This window comes from Lepidochelys kempii, chromosome 7, assembly GCF_965140285.1.
Source record: "Lepidochelys kempii isolate rLepKem1 chromosome 7, rLepKem1.hap1, whole genome shotgun sequence".
Classification (NCBI taxonomy): domain Eukaryota; kingdom Metazoa; phylum Chordata; order Testudines; family Cheloniidae; genus Lepidochelys; species Lepidochelys kempii.
In genome coordinates, this window is record NC_136386.1 from 34121374 (window position 1) to 34143461 (window position 22088).

Genomic DNA, 22088 nt, shown 5'->3' on the forward strand with positions numbered 1-22088 from the left:
GAGAACCCAGATCTACCGTGTGTTATGGAGAAGGAAGGATCTTGTAGTTAAAGCAATGAACTTGGGTTCAGTAGCTGGTGCTGCTAAGGTACCTGTGTGATTTGGAGCAAATAATTTTTCTGTCAGTACCACGGAGGAAGCTGGGAGGGGCTCAGGGGCTATGGAGAAGGGGACTGTGTATGTACCTAGGCTGAAATATAAGGTTGCTAGTTTCATGCAGTGGCTATAACATAGGAATATCTTCCTGATCTTCAGGCATGTGTACTGCACTCTCCATCAGACACAGCCCAATTGTTCATTTTGGAAATGCTCATTAGTAAGTGTTAGCAAACCGTTGACAGCAGAGAGAGAGGAGTGGGGAAGGCAGGTGGAAGAAGATGGGAAACAGGAAAGTGGGGGGAAAAAATGAATTTCTGAGAAAAGTCAATAAGGAAGCTGCAGCACAGAAAGGCTGTCTTTGGTACATGTCTTACTCCAGGACACTCACTGGGACATGTAAGGCCATAATTAGGTATTTAACACAAAATGTGATGAGTAAGTTGAGTAATGGGAAAGGGCTATTAAAAGCCAGGTCTGGGCCTGAATGACAGCAGACGCTTCCAAAGTCATGTTTCAAATAAAAAAAACAAAAAAAGCAGGATGGAAGAGACTTAAACACTGGGTGCCTTGTGATTTTGAAGGAATATTCTTTGCTTGGAAACCATGTTAGAATACTGAGATGCAGCCACATCTTGGTGTGAGAAGGTCTCTAGAGCAGAAGGGACGCAGTTGTGTGGGGGGGCTGGAGGTGCCAGGTGCTGTGCTGGAGCAGAGGGGATGCAGTTGTGGGGGGGGGGGGGGGGCTTGAGGTGCCGGGTGTTGTGCTGGAGCAGAGGGGACGCAGTTGTGTTGGGGGGGGGGGGCTTGAGGTGCCGGGTGCTGTGCTGGAGCAGAGGGGCCGCAGTTGTGTGTGTGTGTGGGGGGGGGGGCTGGAGGTGCCGGGCGCTGTGCTGGAGCAGAGGGGATGCAGTTGTGGGGGGGGCTGGAGGTGCCGGGTGCTGTGCTGGAGCAGAGGGGACGCAGTTGTGTGTGTGGGGGGGGCTGGAGGTGCCGGGTGCTGTGCTGGAGCAGAGGGGATGCAGTTGTGGGGGGGGGGGCTGGAGGTGCCGGGCGCTGTGCTGGAGCAGAGGGGACGCAGTTGTGTGGCGGGGGGGCTGGAGGTGCCGGGTGCTGTGCTGGAGCAGAGGGGATGCAGTTGTGTGTGGGGGGGGCTGGAGGTGCCGGGTGCTGTGCTGGAGCAGAGGGGATGCAGTTGTGTGTGGGGGGCTTGAGGTGCCGGGTGCTGTGCTGGAGCAGAGGGGATGCAGTTGTGTGTGTGTGGGGGGGGGCTGGAGGTGCCGGGTGCTCTGCTGGAGCAGAGGGGACGCAGTTGTGTGGGGGGGGCTGGAGGTGCCGGGTGCTCTGCTGGAGCAGAGGGGACGCAGTTGTGTGGGGGGGGCTGGAGGTGCCGGGTGCTGTGCTGGAGCAGAGGGGACGCAGTTGTGTGTGTGGGGGGGGCTGGAGGTGCCGGGTGCTGTGCTGGAGCAGAGGGGACGCAGGTGTGGGGGGGGGGGGGGGCTGGAGGTGCCGGGTGCTCTGCTGGAGCAGAGGGGACGCAGTTGTGTGGGGGGGGCTGGAGGTGCCGGGTGCTCTGCTGGAGCAGAGGGGACGCAGTTGTGTGGGGGGGGCTGGAGGTGCCGGGTGCTGTGCTGGAGCAGAGGGGACGCAGTTGTGTGTGTGGGGGGGGCTGGAGGTGCCGGGTGCTGTGCTGGAGCAGAGGGGACGCAGGTGTGGGGGGGGGGGGGGCTGGAGGTGCCGGGTGCTGTGCTGGAGCAGAGGGGACGCAGTTGTGTGGGGGGGGCTGGAGGTGCCGGGTGCTGTGCTGGAGCAGAGGGGACACAGTTGTGTGTGTGTGGGGGGGGGGGGCTGGAGGTGCCGGGTGCTGTGCTGGAGCAGAGGGGACGCAGTTGTGTGTGTGTGGGGGGGGGGGGCTGGAGGTGCCGGGTGCTGTGCTGGAGCAGAGGGGACGCAGTTGTGTGTGTGTGTGTGTGGGGGGGGGCTGGAGGTGCCGGGTGCTGTGCTGGAGCAGAGGGGACGCAGGTGTGTGGGGGGCTGGAGGTGCCGGGTGCTGTGCTGGGGCAGAGGGGACACAGTTGTGGGGGGGGGAGGCTGGAGGTGCCGGGTGCTGTGCTGGAGCAGAGGGGACGCAGTTGTTTGGGGGGGGCTGGAGGTGCCGGGTGCTGTGCTGGAGCAGAGGGGACGCAGTTGTGTGTGTGGGGGGCTGGAGGTGCCGGGTGCTGTGCTGGGGCAGAGGGGACGCAGTTGTGGGGGGGGGAGGCTGGAGGTGCCGGGTGCTGTGCTGGAGCAGAGGGGACGCAGTTGTGTGTGTGTGGGGGGGGCTTGAGGTGCTGGGTGCTGTGCTGGAGCAGAGGGGACGCAGTTGTGTGTGTGTGTGGGGGGGGGCTGGAGGTGCCGGGTGCTGTGCTGGGGCAGAGGGGACACAGTTGTGGGGGGGGGGAGGCTGGAGGTGCCGGGTGCTGTGCTGGAGCAGAGGGGACGCAGTTGTGTGTGTGTGTGTGGGGGGGCTGGAGGTGCCGGGTGCTGTGCTGGAGCAGAGGGGATGCAGTTGTTTGGGGGGGGCTGAAGGTGCCGGGTGCTGTGCTGGAGCAGAGGGGACGCAGTTGTGGGGGGGGGGGGCTGGAGGTGCCGGGTGCTGTGCTGGAGCAGAGGGGACACAGTTGTGGGGGCGGGAGTCTGGAGGTGCCGGGTGCTGTGCTGGAGCAGAGGGGACGCAGTTGTGTGGGGTGGGGGCTGGAGGTGCCGGGTGCTGTGCTGGAGCAGAGGGGACACAGTTGTGGGGGCGGGAGGCTGGAGGTGCCGGGTGCTGTGCTGGAGCAGAGGGGACGCAGTTGTGTGGGGGGGGCTGGAGGTGCCGGGTGCTGTGCTGGAGCAGAGGGGACACAGTTGTGCGGGGGGGGGGCTGGAGGTGCCGGGTGCTGTGCTGGAGCAGAGGGGACACAGTTGTGTGGGGGGGGCTGGAGGTGCCGGGTGCTGTGCTGGAGCAGAGGGGACACAGGTGTGTGGGGGGGGGGGCTGGAGGTGCCGGGTGCTGTGCTGGAGCAGAGGGGACACAGTTGTGCGGGGGGGGGCTGGAGGTGCCGGGTGCTGTGCTGGAGCAGAGGGGACACAGTTGTGTGGGGGGGGCTGGAGGTGCCGGGTGCTGTGCTGGAGCAGAGGGGACACAGGTGTGTGGGGGGGGGCTGGAGGTGCCAGGTGCTGTGCTGGAGCAGAGGGGACACAGGTGTGTGGGTGGCTGGAGGTGCCGGGTGCTGTGCTGGAGCAGAGGGGACACAGTTGTGCGGGGGGGGGCTGGAGGTGCCGGGTGCTGTGCTGGAGCAGAGGGGACACAGTTGTGGGGGCGGGAGGCTGGAGGTGCCGGGTGCTGTGCTGGAGCAGAGGGGACGCAGTTGTGCGGGGGGGGGCTGGAGGTGCCGGGTGCTGTGCTGGAGCAGAGGGGACACAGTTGTGCGGGGCGGGGCTGGAGGTGCCGGGTGCTGTGCTGGAGCAGAGGGGACGCAGTTGTGTGTGTGTGGGGGGGCTGGAGGTGCCGGGTGCTGTGCTGGAGTAGAGGGGACGCAGTCGTGTCTGGGGGCTGATCGTTCCTGGGGCCATCTTGTAGCAGTTTTGCAGCCCCTTTTCTCGGTGCAGCTGTGTCCTCTTTTCACGTGGCTGTGTGGAGTTTGGTGCAGGCAGGGTGTGTAGGATGGGGTGGAAGGTGCTAACCTTGGGCAGGTCTCTCCCTGCATCTTTTGAGGTTTTTGTCTGTGAGCAGCTCTCAAACCCAGAGCAGGGGAGTGGAGCTCAGTCTGAAGGATGCCGGGGCAGGGAGGGTCACAGCCAGCTTCTTGTTCAGCCCTCTATCCGGGGAGGTGGAGCCCACAGGGTAGGAGGGGGCGGCACAAGTCTAACCCTCGGGGCCAGCTTGCTCTAGTTTTTCAGGGGTGCAGGCTTGGGCCCCCCGCGGGGGGGGGCGGGGGCTTTTCTGGGGAGGTGGATGCATGTCTCTCCGTGGGAGGGGCTCTCAGCCCGGGGACCCGAGCAGGGTGCTGCTGTCCTGGGGTATGCCAATGCCAGGGCGCACCTGGGTATGGGAGGGGGAGGGCTGGCCGGGATGTGCGCCCCCGGGCACGGCCGGGCTGCCCAGCGCAGCGCGGCCCGGCTCGGCAGGGTGACTCGCTTGCCCTGCTCGAGGCTGGCTGGGCTCTTGGTCCCTCCCTCCCAGCAGCGCGGCTCTGGAAAGAGGAGAGACACACCCAGCCCGGGCTGAGTTACAAGAGCCCAGCCCTGCGCCGAGCGGCGTCCACTTCGTGCGCTCCGCCGCCGGGACAGGACCGGACCCTGCGTGCCAGGGAGCAGCCACCGCCGCCAGGAATCCGGGAGCGGGCTCGGGGCTGGCCAGTACCGGGACTCTGCCGGGCATGGCTGTGCCGGGGAGCTGAGAGCCACTGACCCGCAGGTAGGGGACCAGCCGTCCCGGGCGCGCTCGGGCAGAGGGGACCCGCCCCTGGCACCGAACCTGGGGCAGGGAGCTGGGGCCGGGCAGGCGGGACTTTCTGCCCCCTCCCGGGCTGGACGTTTGCGCTCCTCGGGTGTCCCGAGAGTGGAGCCTTCTCTGCGCGTAGGGCAGGGAGCGGGTCGGGTTAGATCTGGGGCTGGGAGCCCTGGGGGCGCTGCGCCTGCGGGGGGGGGGGCGCAACAGGGGGGTAAAAGTCCCCGCAGCTGCAGGGGGCGTGTGTGCGTGAGGGAGGGGCTGGGTGTGAGGGCTGGGACTGTGGGGGTGGGGGTGTGTGTGGGAGTTGTATATGGGGGAATGTATATGGGCTGTATATAGCTGGCATTTGCAGATAGGGTGTGTTTATGAGGCGTATATAGGTGGGGTTCCATATGAGGTGTGTATAGGTGTTGTGTGTTTCTATAGGCAGGGGTTGTATTTGGGACGTGCATGCAGGGGGATGTGTATCGGCGGGGTTTGCACACAGGGTGTGTGTGTGTAGGTGGCGGTTGTATAGAGGGCGTGTTGAAAGTTTCCCTTGCTCCGGGCTCGGGCTGGGGGCGGTTTGGCGCGGCGCTGGAGCCTGGGATCTGCTCTGGGGGGCTTTGCTGAGTGGCCATGCAGCCGCGGTGGTGGAGCTGACCCGAGCCCCCCTCTCCCGATGGGTGGGGACCCCCGCACTGGACCCACTCCAGCCGCCTGTGGAATGTGGTGGTTGGAAAGAGTGACTAATTCAAACCAGGCGTCGCCAGTGGCAGGCCTGTGAGAGGCGCCCCAGGGTGTGTGTGTGCAGGGGTGGGGGGCGAACTGTGTCGCTGCTCAAGTCGGGGAGCAAAGCGCCCCCCAATCTTGGAACGTGCGTCCGCCCCACCCTATGCTGGAGCGCATGGTGCCCTCTGGGGAGCTGCGAGCCGGGCTGGGGAACTCGCGTAGCTGCAGGGTAGGGAAGCCTGCAGGGCGCTGAGGAGCCCCACGCCTGTGGTTTCTGGGCGCTGCGGGCTGGTGGGTGGCTCGGGCGCTGCGCTTAGTCGCGCTCAGGGTGTGGCACCTTCTCCGCCAGTTTGGAGGCGGCAGCGCTGTGTTGCCTCGGCGCAGCCCGTGGGGCCGTCACAACCCCTTTCTAGACACTGACCCAGCCCTTGATTGAAGGGCCAGTCCCTTTGTTCCGCACTCACAGGGAGAGAAGGGCCCGGAGCCCCCCTCCCGTTCTGCTGCTCCGGGCCTGGCAGCCTGTTTCAGGCTCCACTCCTACAAACGTTTATTTGACTGTTGTTGCCACTCAAGATTAACTCCATGTTTCCTGTGGCAAAGGGCCCAGAATGGCTGGTAGCAGGCTCCAAGTTCAGTTCACAGGGACCTGTTTTTTGTGCAGAGAGACCCTTGTATCTGGAAGTCAGAGATCAGTTTGTACTTGGGCTGGGAAACTGGAGATGAGTGGGGCCCAAAGGCCTGGAGAGATGGACAGACTGAAGTGGAGGTATCAGACAGACAGAAGGACTGATGTGTGAGTGTTAGATGGAGAACTCTGTGCAGGGCAGCCAGGAGTTCAGGGGTTGGTGCTGTGGTCCCTGTGGGTTGTCAGCTGGGTTGCCTAAGCACCAAGTGATGATTTGCGTTTCAGCTGTCACTCGCTATGGGGAGGGCTTGTGGGGAGCCTTCTCTTCGCTGGAGGTACCATTCCCTGGAGAGCGAGGTTACGGGCTGGAATTCTCTGGCCTGTCCTATTGAGGTCAGATTAGATGAGCAGTATGGCACCTGCGGGTTTGGAAACCTAGGAGTCTATAAAATGACAAGCTCTTCTTGAGGCTTTTGAAGCTTGGGGAGATGTAACTTCAGTCTTGGGAACACTGGTGTATTTGGGAGGGGCCTACTGGATTAGAGTCAGGCTGGGAGCCAGGACTCTTGGGTTCTTTCCCCAGCCCTGGGTGGGAAGTAGAGTCTAATGGGTTAGAGCAGGGGGTCTGGGAGCAGGACACCTGGGTTCTATTCTCAGCGTGAGAGGGGACTGGTATCTACTGGTTAGAGCATGCGTCTGAGAGTCTGAACTCCTTGGTTCTATTCGAAAATATATCAACTGCTTTGGCCCTCGTTAAAATGACAGTTCTGCACTAGCTCACAAATGTGGCTTGGTCGTAGTCATAAAGCACCGTTAGGCCTGTGAGTGCCAGGGGCTAGAGAGCTGTTATTTTTATTACAGGCACTGGGGATGTTTTTCCAGAGGACACTAATTAGTAAGTTGGTACTGAGCTGGGGTCTAGGGGCACGTAAGGGACAAGCAAACAGTTTCCCCATGGTGGTTGCCTGAGAGAAGGGAGCACTGAGAGAGGTGAAGAGAGAGCAGTGGGGCAGAGTCAGTGACAGAGAGGGGCTGTTGCAGAGAAGCTTGACTTGTGGCCTAGAGCTCCCAAGGCAGTTCTCTGAGCAGCTCAGGGTCCCTCTTCCAGCTGGGTATCCCAGGGTATCCCACACCCTGTAATTGGAGCTGGCCTGTTTGGTGCGGTCTTATGATACTGAGGCAGTTTGCAAAGAGTGTCAGGAGGCCTGTGAGCTGTACAGGGTTTGTGTGTGTGCGTGTGTGGGGGAAGGAGGGGCGAGGCTGTTAGAAGTTACAATATGTTTCCATGATCCCCTTGCAGCTCTTTTGTGCCTTGGCCTATTATTAGGCAATACACTTATTTGCAGAGGGACTTGGGTAGCTACATATATAATCTTGTGCTTGGTGTTTGCAAGAGTCAAGGAGGCTTAACTGTCCCTGCACCCCCTGGAAGTGTGTGGCAAACTGATGGGGGTGGGGGGCAGTGTGTGTTTCCCCCAGCTGGCATGAGACCATCTCCTGGCCCTTCGGAGAGTGCTGCCGTTCCATCCACTCTGACTTCCTTCTTCCCCTCCTTCAAAGAGCAGGGATTCCTGCAGGGGAAGATGCAGAGCACAAGGGGAAGCGTATGCAGTCGGAGAATGGACCGCCACCCAGGGATCATTTCTCAGCTGCTTTCTCTGTGACGGTAGCATTGCCCCTGCCTATCTGCCTTGTGCACCGCAGTGCACGGGCTTCAATGAGGAGACTAGACTGGATACCCCAGTGAAGGTCCAGGACCACGTCCTGTCTGTGTTTGGAATGGAAACTTGTCTGTAAATCCTCTCTCCTTCTGACAAAGAGCCCATGGATTGTCTAGATCAGGAGTGGGCAAACTACGGCCTGGGGGGCCGGATCCGGCCTGCCAGCCGTTTTAAGCCAGCCCTTGAGCTCCCACTGGGGAGCGGAGTCTGGGGCTTTCCCCACTCCGGCACTCCAGCTGGGGAGCAGGGTCGGGGGTGCTTCATGCAGCTCCTGGAAGCCGCAGCATGGCCCTGCTCCAGCTCCTACATGTAGGGGCAGCCAGGGGGCTCTGCTCTGCAGAGTGCCCCCTGCCCCAAGCGCCACCCCCGCAGCTCCCATTGGCAGGGAACTGTGACCAATGGGAGCTGAAGTGGTGGCACCTGTTGATGGGGCTGTCTGCAGCTCTGCGTAGGACCCAGAGGGGGGACATGGCCACTGCTTCCAGGAGCCACTTGAGGTAAGCGGCACCCCGAGCCTGGACCCCTGAGCCCCTCCCCACTCCCCAAGCCCCTGCCCCAATTCTGATCCCCCCTCCTGCCCTCTGAACCCCTTGATCCCAGCCCGGTGCACCCTCCTGCACCCCAAACCCCTCATCCCCAGCCCTACCCCAGGCCCTACACCCCTTCCTGCACCCCAACCTCCTGCCCTAGCCCTGATCCCCCTCTTGCCCTCCAAACTCCTCAGTCCCAGCCAGGAGCACTCTCCTACACCCCAAACTCCTCATCCCCAGCCCTACCTCAGAGCTCACACCATGAGCTGGAGCCCTCATCCCCTATCCTGCACCCTACTCCCCAGCCCAGAGCCCCCTCCCACACCCTGAACTCCTCATTTCTGGCCCCACCCCGAAGCCCGCACCCCCAACCAGAGACCTCACCCCAACCCCAATCTTATGAGCATTCATGGCCCGCCATACAATTTCTATTCCCAGATGTGGCCCTCAGGCCAAAAAGTTTGCCCACCCCTGGTCTAGATGCATGTTGGAACCGTCTGGATGACACAATTGGGCTTTTTGGTCCATTCACAGGGATCTTCCCCACCTCTCCAGGCGAGGCTGTGGTGGTGGGGGTTGTGTGTATGGGGAGTTGTGCTAGACCAGGGGTGGGCAAAATTTTTGGCCCGAGGGCCACATTTAGGTATGGAAATTGTACGGCGGGCCATGAATGCTCACAAAATTGGGGTTGGGGTACAGGAGGGGGTGAGAGCTCTGGCTGGGGGTGCGGGCTCTGGGGTGGGGCCAGAAAAGAGGAGTTCAGGGTGCGGGAGGGTGCTCTGGGCTGGGGCTGGGAGTTGGGGTGCGGGGGGGTGAGGGCTCTGGCTGCAGATGTGGGCTCTGGGGTGGTGCTGTGGGTGAGGGATTTGGGGTGTAGGAGCGTGCTCCAGGCTGGGACTGAGGGGTTCAGAAGGCGGGAGGGGGATCAGGGCTAGGGCTGGGACACTGGGTGTGTGTGTGTGTGAAGGCTCTGGCTGGGGGTGAGGGCTCTGGAGTGGGGCCAGAAATGAGGAGTTCAGGGTGTGAGTGGGGGCTCTGGCCTGGGTGTGGGGGAGGTGAGGACTCCGGCTGGGGCTACAGGCTCTGGGGTAGGGCTGGGGATGAGGAGCTTGGGATGTAGGAGGATGCTCTGGGCTGGGACCGAGGGGTTTGGAGGGCAGGAGGGGATCAGGGCTGAGGCAGGGGGTTGGGGCATGGGAGGGGGTCAGGGATGCAGGCTCCAGGTGGCTCTTACTTCAAGCAGCTCCTTGAAGCAGAGGCATGTCCCCCGCTCCAGCTCCTATACGGAGGTGTGGCCAGGTGGTTCTGTGCGCTGCCCCATACGCAGGCGCCACCCCTGCAGCTCCCATTGGCCGCAATTCCTGGCCAGTGGGAGCTGCGGGGGCGGTGCCTGCGGATGGGGCAATGCGCGGAGCCCTCTGGCTGACCCTAAACATAGGAGTCGGAGGGCGACATGGCACTGCTTCCAGGAGCTGCGGCATGTGCGTGCAGAACAGCCCCCAACCCCGCTCCCCAGCTGGAGCGCGGGGAGTGGGGCAAGCCCCAGACCCTCCTCCCCAGCGGGAGCTAGAGGGCCGGATTAAATCGGCTGGCCAGATGTGGGCTGTGGGGCATAGTTTGCCCACCCCTGTGCTAGATGATGGCATAGGTGCTGGAACTAGGTGGGCCCCCCCTGGATTGAAGTGGTTTCCATATACACAGGATTTACAGTTTGGTTTAGTGGCTCTCAGGACCCCCACTATACAAATTGTTCCAGCACCCCTTGACAATGGACTCTTTGTTCTGAGGGCAGCAGTCTGGGTGCCCAGGCTGCTGTACGGCGGGTAAGAAATACCAGGGATCTGCCTAGTGGGCACAAAGGCAGCACAATGTGTCATGGGACAGACTCTGGAAGCTGCCTGGCTTTCACAGCTCATGGAAATGGGGGACAGGACTTGGTGAGAGGTAATTCAGGGGCCCTTCCAAGCAGACTTACCAGTGTGAGAGATAGAGGAGACAGGGTGGAGTGTGGAGCACATGAGGGGGCATAGGAGGAGCCAGGTGTCCTCTCTCATCACCCCTTGCTCCCTCTCTGGTTCTGGGAACTTGGGTGTGACAGGCAGAGGCTGCAGCTCCAGTGCAATACGAATATGAAGCAGCAAGGATCTCTCTGCGTGGGCCTGCCCCAGTGTTGTAACACGGTTAGGTAAATCGCTGGGTGCTGTGGGAAGCGCCAGCCCCAGGAGCGATTACTATGGTTTCTGCAGCACCCATAAACTCACGGGGTGTTACACAGATGAATGAAATATAGGCCCGTTCCCTGCCCTGGAGAGCTCGCCATCAAAACGTGAGACAAGCTGCAACAAGTGAGAGCAACAAAGTGTGTGTGTATGTGTGTGTATATGGGTCTAGCCAGGTTCTTATCTAGGCACCTATCCCCACAGCATGGGTGTGTGTCAGCCTGTCTAAGTTCTTATATAAATGACTATTGCAGTAATGTGTGTGTGTGAGGAGTGGCGAGTTGGTGGTGTTTGTGGGTGGGGTGTTGGCAATGGTATGGGGGGGTGGGGAGTGGATTTGGAGGTGTGTGCATTTGTGGAGCCTAGTGGTGGTGGTGTGCGTAAGGATTTGCAGTGTGTTTTTACTAAGGATTCAGGGTTTGGGGAGTGTGTGTAGGGGTTTGGGGTGGGGTGGGAGGTGTATCGGGGCTTGCGTGGAACCTCTTTCTTATGGAGGATGGTAACCAAGAGGCAAAGGGGAAGCTGAGGCCAAGCAAGGCCTTAGCCAGTAGTCACTCTCTGTGGCCAGCAGAGAGCAGGAATTCTGGATAGTGCACCCTCCCCCAATTCCCACCCTGCCGGCTGTTTAGAGTGACTCTGCCCTGTTTGCAGCCACCAGAACTGTCAGCCTGCCCCAGCAACCTGTGCTCTGGGCCCCTCTGTGAAATGAGAAGTTGGCTGCATTGGCACAGGCCTGCGGGCGTGATGCACTCGATGTTTGCGCACAGGGTAGAGTCTCCCTCTGACCCTTTCCTGCTGCCGGGGGATCCCTTCTCTTTGGATAGCGAGTGGCTGGTCTCCTGTTGCAACCCCTCCATTGTGCCCTCACTTCCCCATTCTCTTTGGATGCAGAAAAGTTTTCCAACACTAGGCAGACTATTTCCCCCCACAAAGAGAGAAGTTCCCTTAGAGACTTCCCTGTTCCCTGTCCCTGTAGCATCTGGGGTACACTGTATTTATCCTCTCACACCCTTGCTGTTATCCTCATTGGGCAGGTGGGAACCAAGGCCCAGAGAGAGGCACTTGGCCAAGGTCCCACAGCAAGCCTGTTGTGGCGCAGAGATTTGAGCCCACTTCTCCCAAGGCCCAGGCTCCACGCCCTTCTCCACTGGTCCAGCCCTCCTCTCCAGAGACTCCATGGAGCCCACTATTGTTTTTACATGGCAGGTGCTCAGATACTAGGGTGATGGGCAGAAGCCTAAAACCCACAGAGAGTGAGAGTGAGCTGTGTGGGGATGCCTGGATGGATGGATAGATGGAGGAGGGTGTAATGGGGATAGAGAGCTAGAGGGGCACGTAAGGAGGCTGGATGGGTGGGTCACTATGGTGATAGAGAGAAAATCAGAGGTTGCCTTGTGATTCAGATGCTGATGTGGCTGAAGCCAATGTGCCTGGCTGGGTCAGTCACTGGATTTCGAAGGCAGTCATGTGACTTTCTGCTGTTGTTTAACTCGCCAGGGACATGGCGCTGTCCCAGGGGCTCTGGTGAGAACTGCTGCTCTGCCTCCCGCACAACCCACCCCCTTTGGCTCTCGGCACTAGTCGGAAACAGCCGTGTGTCCTGGGGGAACACAGGCGCCCACTTGTTCACAGAGGCCGAGAGCAAAGCGGCCCGTTGTTCTCGGCCCTGCGCCCCTCGCGGTCACACCCAAAGACGGATGTGTGAAATCTGCACGGCGCTAGGCAAAGAGCACAGAAGGACTTTCGCATGCGCCACGGAGTGGCTGGGCGGGAGCGGACCCCACAATAGCCTGCCAACATCGGTGGGCAGCAGAGCTAGACATGCCTCACTGGCAACGGTGGGTGCTCCCTCCTCTGCTTGCCCCCATATGGGGCGCGTCCACAGGTGCAGTGCGGAATCATCCCAGGCTCCTTCCGCGACACCAGAACAGCTTCTGCAGCACCCTCCTTTGCCCTTGTCCTGTCTTTCTCCTCATTCCTGGGCTCGTACTTTGTTGTCCTTCTTGTGCCCATGTCTGTTTGTGCATCAGTCTGTGGGTGTGCACATGTGGGTGTGCGCGTGTATGCACGTCTCGGTGGGTGGGCGCACACATGCACATACACCCCTCGCTGTGTGTGCGTCTGGGTATGGGTGCATACTTCTGTCTCCGTCTGGGGGTGTGCACGCATGTACATCTGTGTGTGTGTGCACATGTGTACGTCTCTCTCTGGGGGGGGTGCAGGCGTCCCTCGGCCTGTGTGGCTGTGCACACGTACATCTGTCTGTGCATGTGTATGCACCTCTCGGGGGACGCGTGTGTGCATTCATGTGTGCGCGTGTGCCCACGTGCACACCCTAGTGCATGGGTGTGATGGGATGTAACCACCCAGGCGGTCGCTGGAGGAACACTCTGGGGAATCTCCTGAGAACTGGCTGCAGCGGCTACAGGAGTCATTTGTCTGTGTTTGGTGCCATGTACAATTAAGCCGGTATGAAGCAGAGCGACTATGCCAGGGGGGAGTGGCATCCTGAGCTGGGCTAACTCCAGTCCCCACAGATCAAACAGACTGTGGGGGAAGGGCGTCAAGAACAGGACCCTGGGTGTCCGGGCCGGCGGGGCAGTATTCTAGCACAGGCTGTGTTACTGCAGCCGGCCTTGCTAACAGGAGCCTGGGAGGGTCGCTGGCCACCTGCCTCCACGTGTTTCCTTGCTTAGGGCAGCCATGTGGTGTCGCACCCCTTGCTCTGCAGAGCCTGTAGGCTCAGTTGGCTGAGGGGCGAGCAATTCCCCCGGAACCCTGGCAGCGCTGGCAGAGACTCAGCCTGAAGGGACTGCAAGAGAGGACTTAGGGGAGCAGGAATCTCCCCAAGTGAGTTTTTGAGCCTTTATCTTTCCCCAGCCGAGAGGCTGCAGAGTGGGAGCTATTGGAGTGGGTGGTTGGATGCTGGGTGTGTGCGGTGGCCCAGTGGTTGGTTGGTAGCTGCCTGACGCTTATGTGGATAGCCCAACAAGTGTCCTGCTGCCACAGGGATGTAGCATGGAGGCTTCTGCATTCGCGGCACGAGCATAGGAAGAGTGAAAACCACAGAGCCTTGTTCTAAAGGTCTTAAGCTGTATAGAACATGGTTTAACATGGGTGCTGTGCTAGAGCAGAGGGGATGCATTTGTGGTTTGGTGCTGAACTTGGAGTCTGCCTCACTCACCCTGTGAAATCTCTGCTCGGGCTCCACTGAGGCTGTCTGACTGTGTGCTGGCCATGGATTTTCCGAGATTAGCTGCCACTGCAGCCCCAGCTTCGCTCAGCAGATCTTCCCTTTGTGTCCTGAGTGGAGGTTTGGGATTGTGTCAGCCCGTCGTCTCTGTGCACACAACAGTAACTGACAGTCTCCAGTGGATCTAAGGGGATTAGTGCTCTTGCCGCCCTGTGCCTTCCCTACGCTCTGTGTGTCCTAGACACCTAACTGTCTCTGGTCTGCCTCCAGTCTCTGTCCTCCCTCTCCTGGAGATGGTTTGGATGGTGATGGCAGCTGGAGCTCCGGAGGTGGCTGCCCGGGACCCTTCCTGATTGCAGATTGGAGGCTGGAGGTGCTGACCGGTGGCCTGGGATCATAGATTATCCCCTGGTCTGGGAGAAGTGTGCGGCTCTCCTCTTTCTTGAGGCCTGGGGATGATTATCTCAGTGTGTTTGGAGCAAATTGGTATAATGACCTGGCTATGCAGCAGGCAGGGTTTCAGCCCGTGGAGGTGCTGAGGAGAGGACGTTAAGGATCACTGATGTCTGGAGGAAACCCCCGAAGCACAGATTACGTGGGCCTGGCAGCAGCCTCTCTTGTTTGCCATCAGCCAGCTGTGAAACCAGCTCTTTGCACATGTAACAAACCGATGCAGAGGGATCATGTCAGCCAGCTGGGAAATGCAGCTGCCTCTGGGGCAGGGTGGGGCAGCTGTCTGGGCGCACACAGCAGCTTCGCCACAAGCTGCTCCCTCTTTCCAAACGCCTGGAGACGGGGGAGGAATGAAGGCTGCTGTGACCTGGAGTGGAACTGGCCCTGGAGCTGACACCCGAGTGCAAGAAAAGAGAAGTGTAGAGGCCGGGCTAGGCTGAGCCTCGTGTGTGCGCCACTGGGTGAGCACAGAGTGGGACCGTGCAGTCTGCACTCCCCGAGCCATCTCAGACCCAGCTTTGCAATACGGGGAGGAATAATGTCCTGGGTGGGGGGTGCCACCCGTCCCAACTTGGGGCTGCCTGGGCCATCAAGCCCTGCAGGAAGGTCCCAGCTTCTTCCATGTTCTGGGCTATGATGCCACAGCAGGGATGACAGGTTAGTCTTCCTAGGCCCAGAGCTTCCTAGCTTTGCTCCCTGCCTCTGCTTCTCCCTGTTGGAATCGATACCAGGAGACACAAGGATAAGTCCCCTGCTCCTGCCTTTCAAGTTCTGTTCTGGCCACTTTAGAATCTAGAGGTAAGGAGTCCTGTGCTTCAGGCCTCTCCTTTGCCATACGGAAGGAATCCCCAGGGATCTTCCTGGCCCTAACAGGGAGCCATCAAGAACTCCAGCTGCCCTGCTGTCCCTGTGCCTGGCTGCTGGGGCAGAGACCCTTTCCCTGGGGACAAGGGATCACAATCCCTGTGCAGCCAGTTTTCTCTCTGCTTGAAGTCGGTGGCTAAAACAGACACAGAGTCGCTGAAGCATTTTCCTGCCTTTAGCCTTCCCTTGCTGAAGGTTTCTTCTGTAGGATGTGTATTGTGGAGGCACCTTGGAGCCCTAGTCATAAGCCAGGGCCCACTGCGCTAACTGCTGGACAAACACAGACCAAAGAATGGTCCCTGCCTCCGAGAGCTCACAGCCTAAGTATAAGACAGGGGACGAGCGGTGGATGCAGACAGACCAAGAGGGGAACACAAGGAAACGGGGTGGGTCAGCATGATAGGCAATGGTCTCAGCACCCCAGCTGCCTGGCTGCTGCTTGTCCCCGGAGGACGGGACACTGGGGGTTTCTGTGGAATCTGAACATTCACAGCCCCGTGTGGAAATAAAGACAGTCACTTGTGAGATTCTCCAGGGGTTGGGACTTGTGGGAGGAAGAGCTGAAATGTCCGACATGTGCACAACTGCCCAAGGAGGCAGGGCTGGAGGCCAGGGTTAGGAGCTGAGCCTTTGTCACCTTTCCAGTGAGGCAGAGGGACTGCAGCATGCCCAGGTGCATCTATGTGGGTAGGGGAGCTACGGCTGGAGGGACAGAGACTGTACCTTTGCAAAGCCCCAGCAAGACTAGGGAGGGATTTTTGTTTCACAGCTGCTGTGCGTACTGTTCGCCTAGGGGAGGAATAATGCTCTCCTCCCGGAGTATGAGTTTGCCCAGCGAAAGACCTGTGTGCAGGGCAGATGCATCTAAAAATATCAAGAAATTAAACACATGGTGAACCTGAGAATAGCACCAGCAGCTTGGTGACTACATGGCTGGCATTGCTGTGCAGGATGCCTGCGGGGTGTCCCCTTGCCAGGCTGGAGGGGCAAGTGCTCTTGCGCTCACTGGAAACCTTCCCCTCTTGCAGCTTGGCTGTTGCCGGGTCTGTGGTGGAACTGACATGTATTGAGTGCCTTATTGGATACTTCTCCATCACTTGTTTCATGGTGAATAGGGCTGTGAACTCTCAGGTGTTGGTGCTACAAGTATTACCATGGCCTAAGGCCTTCTCCACGCCAGGTTCCCTTGGGGAAATCTCCCGTGGGTCCTGCTGGGGGCACAGGGAACCCCCAACCTTTTCCCTGCCATGTTGTCTATAGCTGCCATGGCCGGGATAAGATGCCATGATGTGGAGGTGCCCTGCCCCCCAAGGGCTCCCAGAGCTGCAGCACCAGGCTTAGCGTAATGCTGGGAGATCACCCCACAGAGCGGAGTGCAAGGGCATGGCCTAAAGGGAGGGGAAGACAGCAGCTGTGGGATGGGGCTGGGAGGTAGTGTGTGGTGGGGGAGAGAGGAGGGTTAGGCACACAAAGACCATTGGGGCCTTTCCTTCAAGTGGGCAGAACAAGCTGGCTATGTGATTCTTTCTCTGCTTTGGTCTCAGATGGGCTGGACTTTGGGCCCTGTGCTGGCTGGCATCTGGGACTGAAAGGCTCAAGAGGGCTGGCTGAGATTTCTGGCCTCTCCCTCCATTCATAGCAGCCCTGGTGCATGCTGAGTCACTTCAGAGGCCTCCACACCCACCCCATAGGCCTCTCTCCTGAGCCACCTGAGAGGAACAAACCAGTTTGTTCTCCACTTTACTACAGTTTTCCAAATTACTCAGAAACCAAACAAGTGGAGTGGTTCCAGCCTGTGTGACCCTGTGTGGCACAGACATTGCCTCTCAGGTCCGGGCACCCTGCATGAACCTGCAGGAGAGCAGAGCCACCAGGTTGCTTAGTGAGAGCCTTTCTGGGGCTGGTCAGAACTCCAGTAGGAAGCTTGTGCCAGATCTGAGTGCCTTACAGTGCAGACCACCAAAGTCTGTGAACAGCTGTGCAGCTGCCCGGGAGTAAGGTGCTGCACAGCGGAAGGGTGACAGAATGGGATGACGTATAGCGATTGAGGCACAGGTGGGTGTGCACACGCCTTGCCAGTGCACAGGTGTGTGCAGGTGAGTGCGTGTGCATACACCATTCTTGTTACAAAGGGAGCCTGACACATAATTGTGTGTGACCCACTAAAATTGTTTTTATTTACTATTTTCCTGCAACAATGCTATGGATTTGCAAAGACAACCCACCTCCCCAGGTGTTTGAGATGCTGGAGGACTCAACCAGTTTGAGTTTTAAGTCGGGGAGGTGGATCCAGTGTGGGTTTAACCTGCCTGACAACATCCCATTAACTTTTCTTTAAAATATTGTTTTAAAAATGTGTAAATGCTGGAATGGCCAGTGGTGCCATTGTTCCCCCTGCCCTAGGCTGTCCTTCTCCTGACTTGGGAGTGCATTGAAAGTACATCTGGACTGGAGACCTAGGAACTAGTCTGGGGAGCTGGGAGGGGCTCAGGTTTAAGCAGTTGCCTTTAGAAAGCTGTCCAGTGGCTCTGAATATTACCTGTGATGCTTCCAGACTCAGCTGGCCAGTGCCCCTGGCAGGCAAGGGGTGTGTGGCAGTTAAAGGAGAGGGGCAATCAGGGTTACATTTGACAATGTGTTGCACAGCTGCTGCTATTCCTTGCCCTAGTGATGTTTTTGAACACTCCATGTTCAGATCTGTGTTCTTCAGGAGCAGCTGGGGGTGGTGGGTTTTGTTTTAAGCACAAATGCAGGTTAATCCCCCGACAGCTCTGTGCCTTGGTGACACAGACTGACTGCCGCTGGTGGCCATTTGGGAGCTGTGGACTTACAAGGAAACACTTTGGGTCCGATTCTCTGCAGCTTGGGCAGTTTCCACCAATGCAAAGTTCTGCCAGCCCTGCAGATGGCAACAGGAGACTGGCCTATCCGGCCTGTGGTATCTAGGGCTCTGAGCTGGAGAGATGCTGAGCCTTGGCCTCTCCAGCGGAGTTCAGCGGGAGGGAGGAGTGCTCAGTGGATTTCATGACTGAGTGCAGTGTCCCAGGGGACTGTACGCTGGGACAGCTGGTTGGGGGCAGGACATAGCAGTGCCCAACATCATGGATCTGGGAGCAGATTCTGTGGTAGCCAATCTCCCTTCACATTGTTGTTAACATTATTGCCTCTCTTCGGATTTTAAGCGAAACGTTTGGACTGCCTTTGGCTCACTCAATTCCACAATCTCCTTTAGATTTGCATCTTGGCAGTTCTCCTGGTGGGAAGTGTCCACTTTAGCCTTGCATACTCCCCAGGCAGCCTCTAGCACCAGATCTCCAGCTTCATGGTTGCTTCCATTGATTTCTGAGCTCTGCAGCAACCGCTCATAGATTTTAAAGCCAGAAAGGGCTGTGGTGTGTAGGTTGCACCCCGCTCCGGGGCACATTCCCTGAATTGTGTTATGCTTCTGGTTGCAATTTTGGTTCCTGAATTCAGACGCCTTTGATTCTGCAAGAGCTGACACATCACTGAGCACTCGGTCCCTCGCAGGCTTGGGTCCCTTGTAGCGCTTCCAGCCTGGGGCCTGTGCTTTCTGGAAATGGGAAAGTTTCTTTGCCTTGCTAGCTAGGGAAGAGGAAAGGTGGGGCAGCTTGCGTGGGTGTTGCCGACAAACACCAACCAGGCAGAACTAGCAGAGGCACAGCGCCCCCTGGTGGTGACAGTCCCATGGGCGGCCCGGCCCAAGCAACCCCCCCACAACTTGTTACATCAAGTCTCTTTCCTCATCCCTACTTAACCCCTTCCTGCTCAGCAAAGCCTCTGACCAAAGAATGGTTTTGTAGACCATGGTGGTGGGGGTGTCCAGCTATTCCCATTGGCCTGATTAGGAACAATTCATTCAAAGAAACCTTTTCTTTTACTGAGCTCATTGGTGCTGGCCATGAACCACAATCCCTGCTCCCAACCCGGGCTCTCACGTTCTCTGACATGTGCCATTCTTCACATACTGCACTCTGTGCTGGGAAGCTCTGGCTGCAGTGTGGTGCACAAATGCATGGCATGCAGGCACGGGCTGGTCTCAGGAATTTGGGGTGAGGTTCTGTGGGCATAGTTGAAGCCTCCAGAAAACCTTAACTTTGTATTTCCTGCCTATCCAAGTGTTGGGGTTTGTTTAAAGTTTCACTGTGATACACATCTCCTGGCTTTGCATCTCTCTCTCTTTTTTTTTTAAACACCTCTCTGTTCTTTTACGGTGAAATCCATTAAAGTCAAAGGCAAAACTCCCATTGATTTCAGTGGGGCCAGGATTTCCCTCTCAAAGTTTATTTTGACTTTATGAACATTTATCAATTTTAAAGAATACTATTTAGCTCTTATGTACAGCTTTTCAATTCATTCCCCATTGAAGCAATTAAAAAACTGGCAATCAAACCTCAGTGACTTCTATGTTGGATTGTTTTCTGTAACAGCATGAGTAGTTCAGATACCAGTGTCTTTTTTTTGTTAGATCCTACAACTGTCTTACTGGGCTCACCCTAGAATGGACCAGAAAAAGCTAAATGTAAAAAACATGCAAACAGGTGGTTTATTAAGAACTCTTTGAATTCTCTGCTAGGCTGGGAAGTTGATACCGAAGGTCAGCAAGTGAAGAGAGGAATTCCTGGGGCGGTTCCAGCCAGGACCAAAGTCCCAACAAGGTCAGTCAAAGAGGATCAGCCCATTCATCCCTCAAAAAATAAAACATGCTTGATTCTTGCTGTCTCTGCTACACCTCCTGCAATATCCATGCTGAGTGAAATCCAGCCTGTGCAGAAGGCCAGCACTAAGCCTGTGCAAGCACTTACATCCCCATTGTCCAAGCCCTCTGCATAGGGATGATTCACCTCTGCAATTTATGCATTACGGTTTAGGGGCCTGGAGACTGTGCTCAGCCCATGTCCATCCAGACTGTCAGCTTCCAAAGCTAAACTACAGAGATAAACACAAAGGCCCGTGACTGCTCTGTTCTAGCCCACTTGCTTTGACCCCTGGAGTTCAATGGGGCTGCACCCCAATAACTGAAGACAGAGCCGTGCCCAAAGATTATAGCTTTGGCCTATAAACTTTTCTGTCCATATTGTTTTAAGAATGGCCATTACTGGGTCAGACCAATGGTCCATCTAGTCCCTTTTCCTGTCTTCTGATAGTGGCCAATGCCAGATGCTTCAAAGGGAATGAACAGATCAGGGCAATTATCAAGTGATCCATCCCCTGTTTTCCAATCCTAGCATTTGGCAGTGAGAGGGTTAGAGACACCCAGAGCATGGGGTTATGCCCCTGACCACCTTGGCTAATAGCCATTGATGGACCTATCCTCCATAAACTTAACTCATTATTTTCTGAACTCAGTTCTAGTTTTGTTTCATTTAGATGGAGAAGGAAGAGGAAGAAACACGGGAGATCCTGCTCCCCAACTGGCAAGGAAGTGGCTCTCATGGTATCACCATTGACCAGACGGAAGATGGGGTCTTCGTGAAGCAGGTGGTGCAGACTTCCCCTGCTGCCAGAACTGTGAAGGAAGGTGAGTACAGCGCACCAGCTCAGGAGCAACACGTGTTGTTGTGGGAGGGTGGTGGGGTTGTGCTGGTTTATTATCACTTTGGGGAAAGAATGAGGATTAGGCGAAATTCTGACTCCACTTCCCTTTTATCATAATTCTCGCTCTCTGCTGCTTCTGTAGCTTTAAGGCAGCTGGTTTTCCCTCCCTGCTCCCATGGAGACGGCTCCTCCTGCCTGGGGGTCCTAGTCTTGATTCTTTGCTGATGGAGACTCCTTTCTCTATCTTGCCCTGTCTCTTTGCCTCTTCCCTGAGGTGGAGGTTTTCCTGCCACTCAGCTTCTCTCTCCTTCCTGTGCTGTGCTGGTAGCACAGCCCATATATTATGTACATTACGGTAGCACCTAGATGCCCTGTGTGCTGCACAGATACACAGTGGGAGACAGGCTCTGCCCCAGTGAACTCACAGTCTAAACAGACACAGGGTAGAAGGGGAAACAGAGTTACCGAGGGTGGGAAGGGACTGCCCAAGGTCAGTGCCAGAGCTTGGAATAGAACCTAGGAGTCCTGGTTCCCAGTACTCCTTGCTCTAACCCGCCAGACCCCACAGTCCTTCTAGAGCCAGGGATAGAACCCAGGAGTCCTGACTTCCCGCACCCTCTGCTCAAACTGACTACATCCTACTGCCCTCCCAGAGATGGGAATAGAGGGCAGGAGTCCTGACACCTAGTGCCCTTGCTCTAACCCATTAGACCTCCGCTGCTTTCTCAGAGCTGGGAATAGAACCCAGGAGTCCTGGCTTCCAGTGCCCCTTGCTCTAACCCACTGGACCCTAGTGTTCTCTCAGAGCTAGGACTAGAATCAGGGGTCCTGTCTAGTGCCTTATACATTGGACAGTGCTGCCTCCACAGCATGTTTGGGGCCTGCTCCAAGGTGCTGACACTCCCTCCTTTCTTGCTGCAGAGCTGTCTCACTGACTCTCTATGCCTGGAGGCGGGATTCAGTCACTGATGGCTCCATGCGGTGCTGTGGGGGGCAAGGGGGAGCCCACAGAGACATGTGTGGTAACAGAGGTGTGTGTCTTTCCTCCAGCCACCCTGGGAATGAAACAGGGAATCAGCAGTATGGAGGCAGCAAGACCTTCCAGATTATCCCCTCTATGTTCCTGCCAGCAGATCACAGCCATTAGCTGAGTGCTGGAAAGCATTTGGCAAAGTTGCCCCTGCTTAGGCTGCAATGCTATTGAAGAGGCTTTTGATTAGTTTAATCAGCCCTATGTGTAACTGAATGAGATTTGTTTATTGCTTGGGCCCTGGATTGCCAGTGCCATCAGCTTGGCTTCACTCCTTTCTCTCTGCGCCTGTAGGGGATCAGATTGTGAGTGCCACCATCTATTTTGACAACCTGCAGTCCGGAGAGGTCACGCAGTTGCTGAACAGCATGGGCCACCACACGGTGGGGCTGCGGCTGCAGCGAAAGGGGGACAAGTCTCCATTGCCGGGACAGTCATGGTCACACGATGTGTTCTCACCCAGGAGCCCAGAAGTTGTTCTGGTGAGTGAGGGAGTGATGCAAGCTCCCGCGGGGAGGGAAAGCAGCCCAAACATTCCTTCAAACTACTCCATGTGGAGACTGGAGCAGATTTATTCTACTGCAGAACCCTGGTTGCCATCCCTTATGTCAGGAAA

At 57.6% G+C, this 22088-nt stretch overlaps 1 protein-coding gene across 1 annotated transcript in view; it reads left to right on the forward strand.

The window, feature by feature from the left end:
- The first annotated feature begins 4354 nt into the window (after positions 1 to 4354).
- Positions 4355 to 22088, forward strand: part of AHNAK (AHNAK nucleoprotein) — a 36166-nt gene continuing 18432 nt past the window's right edge. The window contains exons 1-4 of the mRNA XM_073352158.2: positions 4355 to 4534; positions 19481 to 19562; positions 20275 to 20425; positions 21767 to 21954. Of these exons, the coding sequence (XP_073208259.2) occupies positions 20275 to 20425; positions 21767 to 21954 (339 nt within the window). The 5' untranslated portion in view covers positions 4355 to 4534; positions 19481 to 19562. The remainder of the gene's footprint in view (positions 4535 to 19480; positions 19563 to 20274; positions 20426 to 21766; positions 21955 to 22088) is intronic.